Raw genomic sequence first — 22,367 nt, 5'->3', positions numbered from 1 at the left:
CAGCTCTACTGACCCGGTTCTATGGCTCTAAAGCAGTTTTGCTGACATGGTTCTCTGGCTCTAGAACAGCTCTGCTGACCTGGTTCTCTCCCTTTAGAGCAGCTCTGCTGACCTGGTTCTCTCCCTCCAAAGCAGCTCTACTGCCCTTGTTTCTCTGGCTCTACAGCAGCTCTGCTGACCTGGTTCTCTGGCTCTAGAGCAGCTCTGCTGGCCTGGTTCTTAGGCTCTAGAGCAGCTCTGCTGGCCTGGTTCTATGGCTCTAAAGCAGCTCTGCTGACTTGGTTCTCTTGCTCTAGAGCAGCTCTTCTGACCTGGTTCTCTGGCTCCAAAGCAGCTCTGCTGACCTGGTTCTCTGGCTCTAAAGCAGCTCTGCTGACCTGGATCTCTGGCTCTAAAGCAGCTCTGCTGACCTGTTTCTCTGGCTCTAAAGCAGCTCTGCTGACCTGGTTCTCTCCCTCTAAAGAAGCTGTGCTGACCTGGTTCTCTGCCTCTAGAGCAGCTCTGCTGACCTGGTTCTCTGGCTCTAAAGCAGCTCTGCTGACCTGGTTCTATGGCTCTAAAGCAGCTCTGCTGACCTGGTTCTCTGGCTCAAGAGCAGCTCTGCTGACCTGGTTGTCTGGCTCTGAAGCAGTTCTGCTGACCTGGTTCTCTGCCTCCAGAGCAGCTCTGTTGACCTGGTTTCTCTGGCTCTACAGCAGCTCTACTGACCTGGTTCTTAGGCTCTAGAGCAGCTCTGCTGACCTGGTTCTCTGGCTCTACAACGTCTCTGCTGACCTTGTTTCTCTGGCTCTACAGCAGCTCTGCTGACCTGGTTCTCTGCGCTCACGATGCACGCACCCGACTTCGCGAAAATATATTTAAAAATAATATAAGTTTATTATAAGTACAAATATATTATTTTTATGAATATATTAGATAATCTCTTGCCCTAAGATGTATATTAAAGACACATACATATCATTTTGGAACATACATTTTCTTTCCGGGAGTCGCGCACCCAGCGCGCCCCAGCATGTATATGATGTCACGCGGGACACGCCACCGCGCAAGCATTTCGTACCGTAATGCGCATGTGTCGTAAATGCGCGGGAGCAGGAGTCGCGGACTGGTCGCATACCAATCGCGCACATCACGTAATATTAAATGTATAGGATGTAACTGAAAAACACGCAGCCGTCGCACACCGTACGCGGATCCTTCACAACTTTTCTAAAATGGCGGCTAGAATCCGCGCGCCCACCGTGATGTGTACGCTTTGAGTGCGCGACTTTGGAATTTTTTTTTTTTAAAGAAAATAATATAAATATATTAAAATAAAAAATGAAAACCAAAAAAATAATCAATGTTTCAGTTTGAATGTTTTTTTTTGCAATTTTCAGAAACATATATGTTATTTAATGAATAACATATTTATAAATAAACAGTTAAAAAAACTGTAGAAAATCAGTACAAAAAAATAGGTTTAACTACTATCACACTTATAATTTAGCATTTAAAAAACCTTTGAAATTCACTGAAAAAAACTATTGGTTTCAGAGACGTTATAGTTAGAAATTAGCATTTAAAAAGCGTTGAAATTCACTGAAAATACCATAGGTTTCAGAGACGTTATAGTTAGAAATTAGCAATTAAAAAACCTTAGAAATTCACAGAATAAACCATAGGTTTCAGGGGTGTTATAGTTAGCTTGCCATTTCACTCATATAAAACCATAGAAATTCCTCCGTTATAGTTAGTTCTGCTAACTATAACTCGCGCGCCCTCAATGCACTGCTGATGATGTCACATATTGCATCATTCATGACATGGTCAGTGACATCACTGATGACATCTCATCTCAAATGACATCACTGATGACATCATCCACGTGACAATCTGATACAACTCCCCATTCAACAACAGAATCATTTATACATGCAGTCACTAATTAATAAAACACTATCAAATGCACTTGTACACATATATAGACATTGACACATCAGCAGTCATCTTAGTCGGTTATGCAGTCATCCTACTCACTCATGAAAAAAATTAATCACACTTACATTTACTCACTTACACAATTATCCAACATCACCTCATTTATTCAAACACATAGTAACTCATAGTTAATATGTTAAAAAATCACCATTACAGTTATACACTCTTTCATATAGTTACTCTCACAATCACTGACTCTTACACATACTTATTTATATACACCAACTCTCACATACAATGCCTTTTATTTTTTTACTTTGTTGAAGATGTACAACTAAAACATATATTCACTCTCCAACACACAAATAAATACACTCAGTCACCCAAACAACTGTTTCCAAATGCACTCTTAAACCTATACACCTAGTCAATCAGCCATTCACACATCTATGCATAGTTACACACACCCCATCCAACCACACACAAACTCAGTGTCCCATACAAATACTCACCCAACTAATCAATAACTAATATATACACTCATGTAGTTAGTGACCAACTGATGCAGCATGTTATACAACAACAGAGACAGTGATGCACACATTCACATAGTTTAGTTACTAATCCATATATTAAGTGAGACACTTTTAATTACTCACTTAAACAAACAGTCAGACAGCTACTAAATCCTCCATCCAGACAGTTATATAACCACTCAATCTTCAAAACAGATTGGTATTTATATAATACAAATTTAAATTTCAAACTAAACCACATTCACTGGATGATGTCATCAGTGATGTCATCAGTGATGTAATTTGAGATGTCATCAGTGATGTCACTGACCATGTAATGAATGATGCAATATGTGACATCATCAGCAGTGCGGGTGCGTGAGTTATAGTTAGCAGAACTAACTATAACGGAGGAATTTCTATGGTTTTGTACGAGTGAAATGGCCAGATATCTATAACACCCCTGAAACCTATGGTTTTTCTGTGAATTTCTGAGATTTTTTAAATGCAAATTTCTAACTATAACGTGCCTGAAACCTATGTTATTTCTGTGAATTTCAAAGGTTTTTTAAATGCTAATTTCTAACTATGCCTACAGAGATAGGACATGTGAAGAAAGAAGAAAAAATGCACAGAAAGAAAAAAAAGAAGTGCAGAAAGAAGCAACAGAAGTCCTCAAAGACGAAGAAAAGTGCAGGAAGAAGGATAACGTGCAGAAAGAACAAAAAGAAGAGCAGAAAGAAGCCTTGTTGCAAAATCATCCTGTACCCTCAACTTTTTCAGACGGATACTGGTGGTAACTGAGTCTGACTAACCAGTCCTAGAGCCAGTGCTATGTTAAAAGACACTTAGAATACAGTGAAAACACCTACATACACTAGGGAACATTATGCATTGGGGTCCCCCTGTGATTAGCATGACCTCCTCTGTAAGCCCCTAGTATATAATAGGGCATGGGGATTAAAACTACCTCTTAAAACAGGCCACAGGGCGTTTTTGCACACATTAACTCAGGCCCCGTCCCCTCCATTCACCAATGTGTAAACACGCCCTGTGTCCGTTTTTAGTTGGGAGATTAAGTTCATTTGAATCCTGAGGGTCCCTAGGGTCCAACTAGCCCACTAGGTACCTCCAGTAAGTGCCACAGAGCTGAGTTGCAGAGAGGTGTAAAAAGTGGCACGGCCTGGACCACCTCTCTGCAATGCAGCTCAGTGGCGCTTACTGGAAGCACTTGGTGGGCTAGTTAGCCCCCAGGGGCCCTCAGTATTGAAGGGAAATTATATCCCCAATTTAAAACATGCCATAGTGCGTGTTTGCACACGTCACCTCAGGCCCCGTCCCCTCCCTTCACCACTGTGTAAACGCGCCCTGTGGCTATTCTAAGTTGAGAGATTCAGTCCCCTTGAATCCTAAGGGTCCCTAGAGTCAAACTAGACCACTAGGTACCTCCAGTAAGCGCCAAAGAGCTGCGTTGCAGAGAGGTGTAAAAAGGGGCTTGGCCTCAGAGCACCTGTCTGCAGCGCAGCTCCCTGGCGCATACTGGAGATGACTGTTGGGGGCGCTTTTGCAGAGTGCTGCACGGAGGGGGCATGGCCTCCGGTACGATGCCAGTCTTTTATTTATTTTAATTTTTTAAGAAGGGGGGGCTGTGTGGTTCCCCTTCTTATTCTAATTTATTGGCCCTGATGACCCCATCCCCCAGGGCCTGTCTCCTAATTATATTTTTTTGACCCCAATCCCCAGGGCCGGCCACTGTTTTTTATTATTTAAAAAAAATATATATTTATAGACACACCTAGAACATGCTGGACAAACCGTACGTACCTATCACCATGACGATTTGCGTGATATGCATTAAAAGGCGACTATGCATGCAATGAATCCATGTGGAATGTATTTACACCACTAGTGAAGCTCTGACATGTCTGATGCCCTACCGTGCCTAATCCCGGTAGACACCCTTGTCGTTTATTTATACAAACATGGGTAGCTATTGACGGGCACATTTAATACACATGCACACCAAGCCATTCAAAGGGGATTCGACAAAAATTCGACCAAAACTATGCAAGAAACCCCCCTCACGGTTAATAAAACACACATCCACTGCCGGATGTGTAATACTTTTTATTTTACTCTCTCGAAAGGGCACAACCATCACTTGAGAATCAGAGCGCGCTCCTGACAGATCCCAATGCTGTGTTACACCCACCATTGCCTGCCGAGTGCCACACACCTCTGTGTTGTATTCCACTAGCTAGTGCATATGCTATGACACTCTCTACCCCATGTGCACTGTAACACCACCCCGTGAATATGTCATGCCACACTTGTCTTCGCACGGGTTATATTGCCCCATCTAACGTGCCTTCCTTGATGCCTATGTTATAACGCACAGTGCTATGCCATACATATTACAATCTGGGATCCATATCTTTGTCACAGTGCATATGCAACGTTACACTCCCAGGCACATATTTTATATTACAACTTTAGAGACTAGTTAGGTTACACAACACTGCCCTGTGCATATTACACTCCAAGGCGCATATCGCATAGCACACGCTAGTGCCTGTGCTATCTCGCGCTCTCCAATGAATCTGTCATTGCGCACAATGTATTGCATATTATATTTCACGCCCGGTTCATCTTATATCACACTTTTTGGTGCATAGTTTATACCATACACTATATCTAGTTTTCATTTTCAATCGTGCTCTCAGGACTATGTTCTATATAACACTGTGTTCACATACCCTTTTCACGGGCATTACATTTTGCGATAGGGGGTGGAGGGTCAGGGGGTGTTTCTGCCAAGTGAGCCCGGAGTCACAGTCACAAACGTCCTCTTCTTCCTGAATAGAAGTGAGATTATGCTGCATACTTGTTCATATTTTAAGTAGTTCGCACAGACACAATGTTTTAAAAACAATAAAGTTCCCAATACCCGCCTTCTCTGAACAGTTAGCTTGCTGCCCCATCCCCCTCCTCCCTATCCTCTGTTGTGTGAATCCATGGACTAGCCTCCTCCCTCCTGCCATGCATGGTCTGATGTGCTGCCACTGCCTCAATTTAGTATGATGTACCAGTCCACTCCTCCTGCCCTCCATTGCCCAATTCTATGCCCCATCATTGACCTCCTGCTTAAACTCTGTGCTTAGCTTGCTGCCCCTATTCTCCTTCCCCCTGCCCTCCGATGTCTTTGTGCATGCCCCTGCTCCATCCTTTTTGCCCACCATGTCCCATGGACCTGCCACTCCTATCTACTCTGAGTGTTCTGTTGAGCTGCCACTCCCCTCCCACCTGCCTAGCATTGTCAGATGACTGTAACCTGTCCCTGCCACCTCCACCCTGCCTGTCCACATGCCATGCCCCTATCCTCTTCCTCCTGTCCTACATGGTCCATTGTACTGCCACACCCTTCTGCCCTCCCTGGTCTGTTGTGCTGCAACTGCTCCTCCTGCCTGTTGTGAGGCCCCTTCCCCTGAACTTTCTTGTCTGTGCACAGGTCCTGACCCTCCCTTCTATCCTCCATCGTCCTTTGTGCATGCCCCTGCACCCTCCTTCTTGCCCATCATAGCCATTGTGCTACCACTAACCCTCCCATTTGCCATGCATGTTCTTCTGTGCTGCCATGGCCCCTCCCACCTTCCCTGTGTGGTCAGTTAGCTGCCCCCGACCCCCTCCCACCTTCCCTCCATGGTCTGTGTGTATGCCATCACAGTCTCACTGTTGCTCTTCATGGTGTGTCTTGCTTCTAGTGCCCATCCTGCCTGACCTCCATGGCTATCTTGCTGCTCCTTCCCTGCCCCCTTGTCCCAAGCCCTCTGTTTACATGTGCAGACCCCTACTCCCTCCCTCCTGGCTTGTCTGTTCCATTGTAATGCCCCTGATCCGTCCCTCCTGCCCTTTATGGTCTGTTATGCTGCAGCTTTCTCTCCTGTCTGTCCATTATGGTCAGCTAGCTACCATTGCCTCTTGCCCCTCTGTTCTCTGTTGTCCATGTGCATGGTCCTGTCCCCTCCCTCTTGCTTTCTATGGATTGTTGTGCTGTACTCCCGCCCTGCATGCCCGGTGTGGTGTATTGGGCTGCTGCAAACCCTGATGCCTGCCCTGCAGGGTCAGTTTGGTGCACCTCTCCATGTCCCTCCTGTCCTCTGTTATCCAAGTCCATGTCCCTATCCCATTTCCTTCCATGATCCAATGTACCATACTTGCGAACATTTTGAACTTGGTAAGAGGGAGATTTTGAAAAAAAACTGGGGTATTGATTTTCCCCCTTGAGGTACATTGAAAAAGAGGAGATTGTAGACAGGAGACAGATCAAATAAAGCCCATTTGAGCTTAAAAACATTGGACGTTTCCTGGCTGCCATACATGTTGGCATGTATGGTTGTACTACCATTGCCTCTTCCTTCTGCCCACAATGGTCTATTACATTGCCACAGCCTCTCTTGCAATTCCTGTATTGCGGGTTTGTTGCCCCTCCCCCCCTTTCCACTGCCCTCCATAGTCTGTTGTGCTTCCACGGCCCTTCCTGCCTGCTCAGTGTGGTTAAATTGTTGCCTTTGCACCCTCCTACCTGCCTTCAATTTTCAGAGTCCATGCCCCTGGCCTCTGCCTCTCAACAGTATCCTAATGAACAACTAGATTGCTAACATTCTATATTTATTACAAAAGTGTGGAACGCCTGACGTCATCTTGATGTAATCAAAACTGTAATACCTAGAGCATTTCCTTTAGAAATTACATATATGAGAGGGTCTTATTGGCATCAAAATTATGGTTAGTGCTCTAAAAGACTAAAATAAGGACATATTTTCTGAGTTTTCAAATAGCGACAAAGCACTTTTAAATTATTTGTTATCTTTATGTTTTTTTATCCAGTTGACCACTTGATTAAATGTTGCACTTAGGGGAGAGGATGTGGTGTTACTTCCAGAACTGCAGACTTTGCAACTGGGGAACCAGGTTGAAGTTTCTGCTTCAGCTTGACATTCTGTGATTCTGGTCAAATCACTTAGTCTCCCCATGTCTACAACCAAAATGAATTTGTTCTTGTGAGATGTAACCAATGCTCATGTAAAGCACTCCAATACCTGACAAGTCTGCACTATATAACTCTGCAAAAACACAAAATAATAAGTGTTTTGCACACTTCTGTCATTGGGCTATATTTGGGCTACATCTGGGTGATTTTGGGCTACATTTGGGCTCTTTTGTCTCCGGTGGCCATCTTGGGAGATTTATTTGTTATGAAGTTTCCTAATTTCCTCATGTACTGCAGTCTCCTCAGTAGGAAATGCTTTCAGTTTTTTACTGTGATTCCATCATGAAGGTATTCAGATATGTCACACATTTGCCACACATTCTGAATGTTAGCACTCTAGTTGCTCATTAGATCACTGTAGTAAAACTACTGTTCACCATGGAAGTCTGCTCCTGGTATTAAAAGTGCATGTTTCAGTCTGCATGTCAGAATTTTTTAATGAAATAGAAGAGGATTTGAGAAGTCACTCAAAATGTGCCCTCATTTTCTTTCTTCAGCATTAATCATAATTTCTATGGCAAAATGAACCCCCTCATTGTGTTCCTTTTTAAATTAAATGTTTTAAGTGTTACCAGTTTATTCCAATCAAGATGGCTTCAGGTGTGCCATACTTTTGTCATTATGAAGACAGTAAGCGCTCTAGTTGTTTTTAAGAACATTCTGGGACATTCTGTCATTGGGCTATACTTGGGCTACATCTGGGTGATATTTGGGCTACATTTGGGCTCTTTGGTCTCTGGTGGCCATCTTGGGAGACTTATTTGTTATGAAGTTTCCTAATTTCCTCATTTACTGCAGTCTCCTCAGTAGGAAATACTTTCAGTTTTTTACTTTGATTCCATCAAGAAGGCATTCAGATGTGTCACACATTTGCCATAAATTCAGAATGTTAGCACTCTTTTTGCTCATTAGATCACTGTAGTAAAGCTACTGCTCACCAGGGAAAACTGCTGCTGGTATTGAAAGTGCATGTTTCAGTCTGCATGTCAGAATTTTTTAATGAAATAGAAGAGGATTTGAGAAGTCACTTAAAATGTGCCCAAATTTTTCTTTCTGCAGCACTAATCATACTTTTTATGGAAAAATGAACCCCCACATTTTGTTCCTTTTTAAATTAAATGTTTTAAGAGTTACCACTTTAATCCAAGCAAGATGGCTTCAGGTGTGCCATACGTTTACCATAAGTAGGACTGTTAGAGCTCTAGTAGTTCTTTGGAACACTCTGGGAAGCTGCAGTAGAACACAAAGGAATCAACTGACAGTCTCTGCCCTTGTTGGATGTACATGTTTTACTGAGAATGTCAGACTTCATTCTCACATGACTGAGAAAGATAATGTGAATTTACAGAAAATAAGCTCTCAGTTTAGCTTATAGATCACCTTCCAAACCTCTGTGGTAAAAGCATGAGAAAATATTTTTCTCTCAATCATGATATCCCAGCAGAAGGCTTTTTCACATGGTGAAATCACCTTAGAACATACCACAACTCCTAAAATGAGTATGGTACCATCAACAAATGATTTATAATGTAACTAAAGTCTTAAAACCTTCTATTAACTGCAATGCTTTTTAATGAGGTGCTATCATGTATATTGGCCCCAAGATGGCTGCCAACACTTCTTGGATGAAGTGCTGACAGCCAATCAGATCTCAGGATGAGATGTGTGGTTAGGCTCCGCCCACATATATATATGCTTTTAAATGCTATTTTCTCAGGAAATACTGAACAGATTTACACCAGACCTGCAAAAGGCACTTCCTTGACCTTATGGCAACCTCTCTGCCAAATTTCAAGTAATTCTGTTCAGCCGTTCGGGCTGTAGCTGTGTCTAAAGGTCCTATGGAAAAATGCATGGGGAAAACACGTTTTGGGACCCCCCTTTTTTCTCGGCCCCTGCTTGACGAATAACCCCGAGACTTTCAGGGTAGGAGCTGAACGGAGCGCCCCATTAGTTTTGAAAATTTCGCGAGGATTCGTCAACCGGCGCCAAAGTTATTTCATTGTTTTTTTACGAGTGAAATATCCACCTAACTATAACATGTGTGAAACCTATGGTTTTTTAAGTGAATTTGCAAGGTTTTTCAAATGCTAATTCCTAACTATAACGTGTGTGAAACCTATGGTTTTTTCAGTGAATTTGTACGGTTTTTTAAATGCTAAGTTATGTATGTATTATTATTTTTTTTATATATTTATTTTACAATAAACTAAGTATTTTTTTTTTGGTTTCGCGATTGAAAATTTTTTTTTTTGTAAATGTTCTGCCTTCGGGGTCCTTCAGGGACCCCCTGACAAAGGCTAGGGGGTCAGGAACTCTCTACCCTGCCCCCTTTTCACGTTCGCCACCTTCCTTTTTCACTCTCGCACTGAAAACAAACAAAATGGCGGCCGACACTTCCTGATTTCGACCGATTCGAACGTTGACTAACATGTAACCACCAATCAGAATTACGCTGGCGCACGTTAGGGTGCTCGCACGGTGCGCGCACGGTGCGCGGCTATAGATATGTATATGCTTTTAAATGCTATTTTCTCAGGAACTACTGAACAGATTGACACCAGCAAAAGGCACATCCCTGACCTGAGGACTACCTCTCTGCCAAATTTCAAGTAATTCTGTTCAGCCGTTCGGGCTGTACCTTCCCCTGTCATGTCAGGTCGGGAACGCCCACTTTGCATCGCATTAGAGATGCAAAGCTGGGCGTTAAGAATATGGGCGCTAATGCAAGGATTCACGCGATAGCATGACCTTGCTAACTAGGCAATAAAATTATCGCCGCTTTTCGCCCCTGAAAACGGACGCAAAAGCGGCGATAATTTAATATCGCCTCGTTGCTGATATGCCCCATAGTTTCAAATGCCACGCTTCGTCATTCTGAAAACACAGGGATGTGCCATATTCACAAGAATGTGACGCACTTTGCGTTTTGGCTAGTGCTGGAGCTAAATCTAGCTGTCTAGCGCCAACACAGGCACCCTTGCACCAGAGTGCAAGGTTGTCTTCGTTGGTGGGAATGACTGTGTATGCACAGGAAGGTTCGAAATATATGAGTGCATTATCCTCCTCCTTACTTAATGTTAGTAAATAAAGAATGCTGCAAGGTTTCAAGTGCTGTTTTTCTGTTTTGCTTTTATTCATGGTTTTTTATTTTTTATCTTTTGTTCAAGATATTACAGGATTCAATTTGAAACATTCAACATCTGACACATGGTCATCCGGACCAAGGCTTCCTCAAGGCTTTCAAAATTGTTAATAGCAGTTCTTAGTATTTCGTTTTTGATTCAGATATAGCTATTATTTCAGACAATTCAAAAAGCCGGAAAGAAGATCTTACAAACATGCAGCACCTCTCCCAAGATCATGAATGATTGTGTGTTTGCAGGACGATGTCCCTTCCTGCTCATAAACAATCCAGAATGCCGATTTGAAACTCCTATATGTGCTGCACTGTGCAGCACACATAGAAGGTGCAAAACGTAATTTTTTTAATGGTTATTTATGTGCAGGAATCGACACCTTCCTGCACACACACACAATCATTCATGGCCATTTGCTGTTTCTATGTGTGCTGCACAATGCAAGACACATAGAAACAGCAAAGACGAGGAAAAAATAAATCATTGATCCTCGTTTTCCCATGTTAAGACCAGGTTTTCCTTGGTCTTAATTTTGGCACTGCCTCCTATTTATGCCACCCTTGTAAATAGGGGGCAGCATCAAAATCAATGGGTGTTGTGGAAAAACACCCACCGCAACACCATTGCCCACCCCTTTTACGCCCAGGAGTTGATTCCGATCTCGCTCGCAAGTCCTATGATGCAGATTTGGCTTTAACGGATCCGATTCGTAGCCCTTTTTCTCAACCGATTCGTACACTGGTCCAAATGAACAAGTACGATGTGAATTTCGCATATGCGTCGAGCAAATCGTCTCCCAACTCAATCCAGTCCATACAGCTTGTACGCAGACGCTTCGTCCAGCTCTATGGACTCTGTTTCCGAGCAAGCAAGTACGATGCATGGTTCGGACAGGCTTCACGATTCGGTATGTCCAGATCGATAAAGCTGCCAGGATCATTCCTTAGCCGGCCCACCATCACCTGGAGCCCTCCGATTCAGACCAGTGGGGTTTCCCATGGGTCCTCCCTTCCCATGCATGCACTGTATGGTGGGCACCATGGGGTGCCCGCCACAGGTTGTACGCTTTTCTCCACTCACCCCTTTTTGCTATGGGAGCCTGTGCACGCGTCCAGTATACAGGCTCCCATAGAGTTCAATGGAAGTCCGAGTGAACCAAGTCCGTAAGCATAAGAATGCACAAATTGCTTGTAAAGCCCTACGGATCTGAGTCGTACAGAGGGCTTTACTAGCGAGATCGGAATTAGGCCCTAATTGTGGTACGAAAGGGGGCCTAATTTACAAGGTGGTATTAAGCCATGTTAAGTGGCTTAATCGTGCCTTTTAAATAAGGCAACAGGTTATCACCATAGAAACGTCATAAAAAGGGAAGTTTCTGTGGCAATAGGGGCTCGTAAATAAGCCCCTAATTGTCTCAAACACAACACTCACAAGACAGAAGTTGTGATCTTCATCCAGGACACCTCAGCATGAGACTCCACCTGGTGGCTGGTTGAACTAGGACTCACACCCAGCACCCACACAAAGAATCTTGAGATCGTCATCAACAGCAAACATGACATGATCTCACAAGTCAACGCTGTTACAGCATCGTACATCCTCTCTCTGAAGATGCTGTGAACATTTTTCAAATGGCTCCTGATGGAGTGTGGATGTTATCTGACGTCTACCTTTATCAATTCTCACTAGTAAAGATCATTACGACAAATATTTCTTGATGAAGACATGTTAACCTGCTAAGTCGGAAAAATGTGAGAATACATGTTGCATCGTAAATTCATGTAGTGTGTTCTAAGATGATGATACGAAAATGTAAACAAATAGAGAAACAATAGGAATTACACATAAATGCTTTTACGTGTTGTGAAAGAATAAAATGTGCTGGAGAGTTTTGTGATAATATGCATTTAAATGTGCATCGAACATGAAATATATATACATAATGTAGTTCTTCAAATTCATAATTGCTTAATTTACAGAAGAAATGACATAGTGCGAATCTGAATTTCTGTAACGTATATACAGTAATACATGTATTTGACAGTGACAGGTTAATAAATATGCTTGAAAATGGTAACGTACAAATAATGCCTAAAAAAATAATTTTTAGTAGTACCTAACATTGATGTGTACTTCCTGAAGAAAACTATAACTGAAAAAATGAAGAATGTCGATATGCATTTATGAATGTGTGTTTGTATAATAATATTAAACTGTTGTGATTCAGCTAATTTTTCATGTAGGCCTCAAATGCTTTTCGTTTTCCTATGTTATTGTGAAATCATGTGAGACAGTCACCTAAGCTGTATGAGAACTTTCTGTGAAGTTTCATGTCTGTATTGACTAACAATGGACTCGTTTCTCGCAGAGAAGCATTTTCAATAAAAATGTAACAATATTGTTGCATACCCAGGAAAAAGCACCTAGGAAAAGGCGGACTGTGAGCAAAGTAAACTACCACCCACTTCCATGGAAGTGACGAAATGGTACTACTATTTAAATTAATGAATCTTTATGAAGTTTGCAAAAAGAGTTACTTAATTCTTCCAGATTTGTGTGATTCACTAATCACCCCACAACAGCTCACTGTGAGTGACCAATGAGAACCCCATGGACTGATAGAATTAATACTTTAAGAGGTGATTACTGTGAGAAAGCGGGTTTATGTTGCAGTAACCCCCCCCTCTTTTTTGTTGTTGCCAGACTACTGATGCTCTTTGACTTGATGTGCTCTGGGGCCCTGCCAATCAGGACCCCAGGGCCTGTGTTCTTTCCCCAAAACAAACCCAATTGGCAACTCTGGCCACAGGGAGGTCCCTGGTAAATTGTACCCCATGTACCTAGGGCACTGTGAACAGAGAAGGCTCCTAAGGGCTGCGGCCCTGTACCTTTTCACAAACACACTGCCTTGCAGGCTGTGTGTCTTGGTGCAGATAAAAAGTGAGGAGTTGACATGGCACACATGTGCCATGCCTACCAACCACTGCCCTGGCCTAGGTCAGTCACCCCTCTAGCTGGGTGCACTATGCCAGTGGTGAGGGCACAGAGGCATGAGCCCTGTGCCCCTACAGTGTCTGAGTCCATTTTCAGACATTGTAAGTGCAGTGTACCATTAAAGATTATATGGTGAGGGGAGGTTGTCATTACGAACTCCACAGTGCCATGATGGATACACTGAAGTCTGGGAAGTTTGGCATCAAACTTCTCAGTACATTGTACCCACACTGATGCCAGTGTGGGTTTCAACGTAAAATGCATGACAGAGGGCATTTTAGAAATGCCCCCTGAACTCGACCCACAACCAGTGTCCCGACTGAGTGGCTGCTTAGACTGCTACCCACCAGACATGTTGCTGGACCCCTGGGTCGAGAGCCATCCACTCTCGAGGGCATGCAACAATTCACATCCTGGGATGAGGTGCTAGGTCTCTTCCCCCAAGATGGGCAGGGGAAGCTTCAAAGGCCTGCTGCCTTTGTGAGCCTTTCCAGACCATTTGCTGTACTCAGCAACTGGTCCCCACTGGTTCTACCCCCTACTTTGGGCGGGAGAAGTGTTGGGAAAAATAAGTGAGGAAGAGAGGTGTGCCCACCTCTGCCAACTCCACCCCTAAGGTGGGGGAGGAGAGGTGAAGCACAACCTCGAGTCCCCGCCATCTTGAGGATGGGGGACCCAGTCAACCAGGGACAGGCTCCTGCCCCCCTCCCACTTAAGAGTGGCAGAATAGGGGGTGTACCCACCCCAGGGAAGGGACCCATTGGTCCCTGCCCTTTACCTACCTGTAATGCCCCTAAATTTAGTATTTAGGGGCATCCTGAACCTTCCTTCCTGCAACCACAAGAAAAGAAGAGAAGAAGGACGAAAAGCCGTGCAGAGCTAACAAGAGAATGACGCCCACTGACTTGGCCCCAGCCCTACAGGCCTTTCTCCCCTCGAACCTGCTCCAGCAAAATCCCGGCGTGTCCAGCAGCCAGCAACCTCAAAAACCCCAGAGGACCTGCCTGCCTTCACTTTCCAAGCTGTTTCTCCAGTGAACACCAGATGTGTTTGAACTACAGCTTCTGGTGCCAGCCAGGAACTGCAAATCCCGCACACTCTGCACCCGCTGAATCCAGCCTGAGCCCGAGTGGACAAATACCACGACGCCTGCAGCCTCAATCCAGAGGACCCCCCTACCGCAACCAGAGCGGGTAAGAATATTCGACGTTCCAAGGCACCCCTGCACCCGACACCCCACGGCCTTGTGTGCCCAACCCAGTAGTGCCTAACCAACCCGCAACATCCCAACTTACCCCTCGAAGTGGTGGTCACTCCTGGAGGATCCTCGACCCTGAGCCTGCAGTGTTTTATTGTCCCGGAGAATATCCATTGAAATCAACAGGGCACCCGACCTCAAAACAGCACCCTGCACCCAGCCGCCCTAGTGCCGCTGAGGGTGCCCCTTTGGTGCTAAGTTGGTCCCCAACTTGTCCTGAGCTTAACCCTAGGAGCTTTGCTCCCACAACCCTGTGGCCTGCTTACCAGCAGCCACCAACCACAGTCCCTTATCCGCCATAGGATAACATTGGGCCTCAACACTCTACACCCAGCCACCCTAGTGCCACTGGAGGTGCAACAACAGTGCATCACTGACCCTGGGAGACCCCTGAGTCTTGCCCCAGAACCCTAACTTCAAAGACGCAATACTTATCTCGAAACCGATAACCTGTTTTTCCTTATAGGATAACATTGACACTTTTTTTCTCAAAAAGTTTGTCGACTTTTGAAAACTAAGAATATTCCGTACAAATCGCACAAATAACCTAACCAATTTTCTCAACTGTTTGCAGGAAAGGTCCCAGTGCTGAACCCAGGTGTCCAGCATTGAATAAGAAAATAACTAAAAAGTAACTTACCTGTGAATTGAATTTCCTTCCATAGGATAACATTGGGGGTTCTCTGTGAAAACGTTTGTGTCAACCTTTGAAATACAAGAATATTCTTTAAAAATCATACAAACTACAAAAACGTAATTACTTACCTGTTTTAAGTAAATGTCCCAGTGCTGAACCTAGGAGTCCTGCATTGGATTACAAGAGCAACGCAAAAGTAATTTTACATGCATTTACTTTAAAAAGCAATTCATTTTAATGTACTGCATTTACTAAGTATTGCAACCTACTGCATCCCCTGTAAATCAAATCAAGTGCAATCTTTATTGCTTTTTAAAACTGTTGACAACACGTAACTTATTACTGAAAAGAATTGAATGCATACCTGTATCAGGCTTGCTTGGATCTAATAAAATAACAGTATATCTTTTTATAGAAAAACAATTGGCCTAGAGTTCAGTTATTGAGTGTGTGAATTAATTTGCTGACAGTGTGTACATCAAATGCTTAACACTGTCCTCTGATACTGCCTTTCTGCTCGACCAAGCTACCACTTTAGAGAGTAAGGGTCTATCTAACTTTAACGTCTGAAAAACCTCTGGAGACACTTGGACTCTATACACACTGTACCTCACTTTGGTGGAGTATATATAGAGACAGTTTCTTACATACACCAGGAACAATTTGAGGTATAATTGCCCCATCAGAGGAGGAGTCTGGGCTGGCTGTCATTTTCCTCTCCTTCCTGGCATGCTGACGGACAGACTTTTGATCTATATAGTCTTTTCTAGGCCCCTTCTCCACCTACACTGGGTGGAATAGACTTTAATGAACTGAACTATATCTTACTGCGACCTCGAATCCTGTACTTTGCCGGCTGGTAAAATTGTGCAGGGAAATAGCCTTTGGGCTGAGAGGTTATCTGGCTCCTACTGTGGCACGCAGTGTTGCAGTCCAGACTTGATCAGATCTAACTGAAGACAAACTTGAAACGATCAGCTTTGCTTTGGTTTGTTTGATTAAAAACGGAACCTCAAAATGTATCCTGTTTCCCTCCACAGACAATTTCTAGCTGTCTAATAATGATCTGTACTGTGTTGTGAGGCTACTTGTGATAATACTTTGTCATTAAATCTGTTTTGAAATGCATTATCTTGACTTGTATATACAATACAAGGGCATTAGATAAATGTTTTCCATTAATTATCTTTATCGATTCTGTATCATTCTTTAGTCATATTTCTTGTTTCCAAGGCATTGGTATCTGTGACTCGGAAAGGTACTGAGTTAGGTTTCAGGTAAACAATTATTTTATTCCAGGTTCTCATAGAATATTTGTTCACGTTTCCAAGTATTCTACTCTCTGGCAGCTCAACAAAAAGATCTATTGGAGGACCTAATTTGTGGCGAAAAGAGTATCAATCAAGACTATTGTGAGTTTGAGGGAAGATGATGAACTTGTCCTAGTGATTTAAAATTTGTAATAAGGTTGAAGTAAATGTTGATAAGCTTTCAACTGCAACACTCCCAAGTGACACATGTTAAATCTTCACACATGCCCTTGTCACTAGCTCTGAATCTAGGATTGCCGAATACGATTTGGAAGCCTTGTTTCCGCTCAAATCGGTCACAGTTCCAAACGACCGATTACGATGCCCGGAAACCGTAAGGGCTGTCTGAATTGGTTCTGAAAGACATTCGGACACCTTGAGCCTTTCCAGGACCGAATTGTACAGACCTATTGACTGGGTTTCTGTGTGAGGGATTACACTGAGCGATTCAGACAGCCGTTACAAATCGGTTTCTCTGGAACAAAACAGCTGTCGCAATTAATCTTTGGGGTCCCGTAGCAGGCCCCCCTTCACCCCGGGAACCCCTCTTCCTACCATGCACCTTGTGGGAGGCACCATGGGGTGCCCGCCACAGAATGTACGTTTTTGCCCAGCCACTCCTTTCTTCAATGGGAGCCTGTGTTCACGTTAAGAAAACAGGTTCCCATTGAATTTAAAGGGGTATCTGACCAAATTGTGTCCGGATGAATACGGATGCATCCAAATCGCTCGGTCAGACTTCCCTGACCCGAGTCGGTCAGAAAGCATTCCAGAAATTATTCAGTCGGAGTGCTCTCCGTCTCCGGACGTGATCATAATCTGCCCCTAAAGAGGGAAGTTTTTCTACACAGCTATACATCCATGGGGAATTTAGCATTATGAAAACTTTGCATAATTTCAGCGCATCGGTGTGAGCGGCTTATAAGTAGAACATGACAACGACAGTCTATATACACATGTCATAGTTTTATAAATCAGGCCCACGGTGGACACACAATGACAACAGCTTTATCAGGTAAGATTGACATCTGGAATATTGAATGTGTTGTTTTGCCGACAATAATCTGTTAATAATCTGTTAATTGTGTAGAACATTTATCCAAAGCACATTATATACACCATGTTTATATACAACTGTAATTAATAAATCGAAAACGGTTCTTGTTTAGCTGATCTTGGAAGGATCACAACCTATGTTTACCATGCAAGGATTTGAGCCTGCGATCCGGACATCACTGGTTATATGTTGTAATGTAGATGTACAAAACATACTGTAACTACTGTTTATGTACACATTTAGGTTTCCAAATTCTGGGGCATCTTTCAATGTTCCAAACAGCTGTGCACATGTTGAAAGCAAAGGAGGAAACAGCCAGCAGAGACCAGTCATTGCTACAAGGTTTAAGTGAGTATCTGCCAGGGAATAAAAACAACACATAATTCAGTTATGTTGTACCAGTCTTTCCATAGCGCATATCTTCCATTTCTAATACTAGTGAGGATTCTCCATGGAGTGTATGTGCATGGTACTGACTTTTGTATACAATGGCCAGGATCATTGAGGCACTGGCATGCAGTCCAGTGGCCCGCCAGGTCAGCGAAGCTATGGCTTCCGCTCCTCTGCCTGCCAGATGTAGAGATCTGCACCTGCCCGGTGGGTGTAATGTCCTGTGAGTATTTTTATAGTTGGGCCCTTCTGGTCCCTGTTTCTGGGTGTGGTTAAATAGAGGTTTGTGACGCATTGAGAGTTGGTTAATGGTTGCACTCTGAAGAATAAAGACGTGCCCTAGACGGCTCTGTTGTGGAGTAGTCATTTGCATGCTACCGGGCTGGGGATGACGCTACAGTGGGGATCTTCGTGCCTCAGTGCAATCGCTGCTGCACTTAAAGCACTGAACTTTTGCCAAGCGAGCGTCATGTTTGATGCACTTATGCAGCAAAGTATTTACTTCTGCCAGAACCAGCTCCCAAAGCCTCCATACTGCAACGTACTGGTGCGATGAAAATTATTAGCATGCTGTGTGATGGAGCAGCAAAAATGACTCTTGTTTTTTTGTTGTGGCAAGAAAAGTTCTTTGGCGTGGTTGATCAACTACTATGACTGTGTACTACCTTATCAAGTTCAGAGTCTTCTATTCCTAGACATTCCTAGAATAGTGAATCTGTCTTCCTCACCTCAAATATATAAGTTTTTACCAATGTTTGTGGGACTGGCGTTAGAATAGTAAATCTGTCTTAACCAATTATATTTGTTTTATTGTATATGGGAGGGGCTGGAGGTGGAGTACTAAATTGGACCTACAAAATATATTCACCTTTTCCAGTGTTTCTGGCACTGAAGTTGGATTATTGGATCTAACCCCTCCCCTAATATACCCACTTTCCCCAATGTTTGTTGGACTGGAGTTAAAATAGATAATCTGACCCCACCCCAAATATATGGACTTTCCCCAACCTTTGTAGGATTGAAGTTTTAATAGGAAATCGGCCTCACAAATATATGCACTTTCTCCAATGTTTTTGGCACTAGAGTTTGACTAGTAGGACTGACTTCCCCAGATATACTGATTGTATGCAAGTTAAGACAGGCTTGTATTAGAACAGGAAATCACCTCCAAGTAAAAGCATTTTTTCCAATATTTCAGACACTAGGGTTAGAATACTAAATTTGCTAGTCCTGAAGATATGCACTTTCTCCAATCTTGATGGACCTGAAGTTTTAATTGTAAATTAGAACCTCCACCCCACCAAATATATGCCTTTTTCCAATGTTTGTGTGATTGCTATCCGCCCACTTCCAAATGTATGCGCTTTACCAAACAGTGGGATTCCAGTTAGAAAAATGTGTTTGACCTCTACCCCACATATATTTGTTGTACTGGAGATAGAATAATAAATCCCCCTTCCCAAATATATGCACCTTCACCGAAATTTGTTGGACTGGAGTTTGGATAGTAAATCTAACCCCCGGTCCCCCCAATATAGACGTTTTGTCCAGTGTTTGTGAGACGGTTGTTCAGAATAGAAAGTCTGACTCCCTCTCCATATTCACTCTATTACAAGCATATTCTTATTACAAGGTATGGTAAAAATATGGCTCAATGACATGAACCTTGATAACTTTGAACCCTAACTTCCACCGAATGTCAACTCACTTGTTTTCACTCTGGCCTCCAGTCTCATTCAAAAGGAACACATTGCCAAAAGAACTAAGATGGCCTGCTACCAACTCTCACTTATAAAGAAAGTTATACTACATCTCCCAGAAAGCCACCTCAGAACTGCTGTTTAAGTCCATATACTTTTACATCTGAATTGTGGTAACACCCTGCTCCATGGCCTCCAAGACTTCCCACTAGCATCCCTTAAGGTTAACTGCATGCTCCAGCACATCTCATCCAGAGCCTGAAGAAATATGATCACATCATCACCATGCTAACAGTATTCCTTTAGTTGCCCCGGTTCACTGACAAAATATCGACTAGGAAAACATCGACATTATCGTGGTAAAAATATTCACAACAAAAATATCGACTACTTATATTTAAAAAGGTGAGTGTAATAAATCAGAAAGAAATGTTATTCAATAAAAAATGAACAATTTTTAATATATGTTTTAACAAATATAACAAACTTACTTTCAAAAGTTTAGACACATACAGATATACATATATATCAACATATATCTATTTAAAAAATATAATTAAACTGATATTTTTAAATTGTATTATGATTTTCAATGGTTTATCTAATATAATATATATATATATGTGTGTGTGTGTACATATATATATATATTCACAGAAAAAACCATAGGTTTCAGGCACGTTATAGTTAGGAATTAGCATTTAAAAAACCTCAGAAATTCACTGAAAAAACCATAGGTTTCAGGGGTGTTATAGTTAGCTGGACTTTTCACTTGTACAAAACCATTGAAATTCCCCCGTTATAGTTAGTTCAGCTAACTATAACTCGCGCGCCCGCAATGCACTGCTGATGACGTCACATATTACATCACTCATGACATGGTCAGTGACATCACTCATGACATCACTGATGACATCTCAAATGACATCACTGATGACATCACTGATGACATCATCCAGTGAATGTGTGTTTTTCTGAAAATTAAATATGTTTTATATATGTATAACTCAAGGTCGATGGAAGAATAAATGGGTATATAAGTGTCTAAATGGATGATTTGTTTTTGAAAAATTGATTGTGTAACTGACTGATTAAGTGTATCATAGTGAATACATGGCTTAGTGAGTAATGTTTAAATATGTAAATATCTGTATCAGTCTCTCACTTTGTGTATAAGTGGCTGCATGGGTTGGTGAGTAGCTACATGGGTGTCTATATAGGTTATTAGTTGGTTTTTTGAGTATCAGTCTGAGTGTCTGCATGGTTCGGTGGGGGGTATTACGTAGTGCACAGGTGCATGAATGAGTGACTCACTGTTTGTATGGGTTGAACACAGCATGTGTGCAGGACTGTATGGGTGGATGAGTGTGTGTATGGGTGTGTTAGTGAGTGAATGACTGTCTCAATAGTGTCTTTATGAGTAACTACATATGTTTTAAACTAGTATATGTGACTATTGGTGTATATATGTAAGTATATGTGAGAGTGAGAGATTGAAAGAGTTCCTGTATGAATAAGTATGTGTTTCTATAAGTGATTGTTTAAAAGACTAAGTATGTGTAAGTTTCCGTAGAAGTAAGTATGGTGGTGTGTGTATAACTGTATATGCAAGTAAATGTATGTTTGATTCTTTATTAGCATGAGTGACTATGTGTGTGAGTAACTCTATGGATGAGTGGCATTGTGTAACAGGATGTATAGGTGTATGAGTACATATGATGAGTGAGTACATGTATGAGTGACTGTATAGGACTGTTGGTGAATGAGTGGATGTGTATGTGGATCTTAGAATTACTGAAGAGGTTGTTGTAACTGGTATTGGTATGTCCATTGTTTTGAAAATTTTAGTCTCTATTTTTGAATGTGTGTATCAAAGGTTATATTAGGGTGAGAGGAGGTCTGCCACTCTATCACAAGGATGATGTCATCAGTGATGTCATCAGTGATGTCATTTGAGATGTCATCAGTGATGTCATGAGTGATGTCACTGACCATGTCATGACTGATGTAATATGTGACGTCATCAGCAGTGCATTGCGGGCGCGCGAGTTATAGTTAGCTGAACTAACTATAACGGGGGAATTTCAATGGTTTTGTACAAGTGAAAAGTCCAGCTAACTATAACACCCCTGAAACCTATGGTTTTTTCAGTGAATTTCTGAGGTTTTTTAAATGCTAATTCCTAACTATAACGTGCCTGAAACCTATGGTTTTTTCTGTGAATTTCAAAGGTTTTTTAAATGCTAATTTCTAACTATGCCTACAGAGACAGGACATGTGAAGAAAGAAGAAAAAATGCACAGAAAGAAACAAAAGAAGTGCAGAAAGAAGCGACAGAAGTCCTCAAATACGAAGATAAGTGCAGGAAGAAGGATAACGTGCAGAAAGAACAAAAA

General features: G+C 42.5%; 1 protein-coding gene across 4 annotated transcripts in view; it reads left to right on the top strand.

Annotated features, from left to right (window-relative positions):
* Positions 1–22,367, top strand: part of LOC146863399 (C-type lectin domain family 4 member F-like) — a 657,369-nt gene that overhangs the window by 269,466 nt on the left and 365,536 nt on the right. For all 4 annotated transcript variants that reach the window (XM_085642825.1, XM_085642826.1, XM_085642824.1 and 1 more), the window contains one exon: positions 18,125–18,229. In XM_085642825.1, the coding sequence (XP_085498951.1) occupies positions 18,125–18,229 (105 nt within the window). The remainder of the gene's footprint in view (positions 1–18,124; positions 18,230–22,367) is intronic.

Source organism: Triturus cristatus, chromosome 2_2, assembly GCF_964204655.1.
Source record: "Triturus cristatus chromosome 2_2, aTriCri1.1, whole genome shotgun sequence".
NCBI classification, from domain to species: domain Eukaryota; kingdom Metazoa; phylum Chordata; class Amphibia; order Caudata; family Salamandridae; genus Triturus; species Triturus cristatus.
The sequence above is the reverse complement of the archived record's forward strand: the minus strand, read 5'-3'. Positions and strand labels throughout refer to the sequence as shown.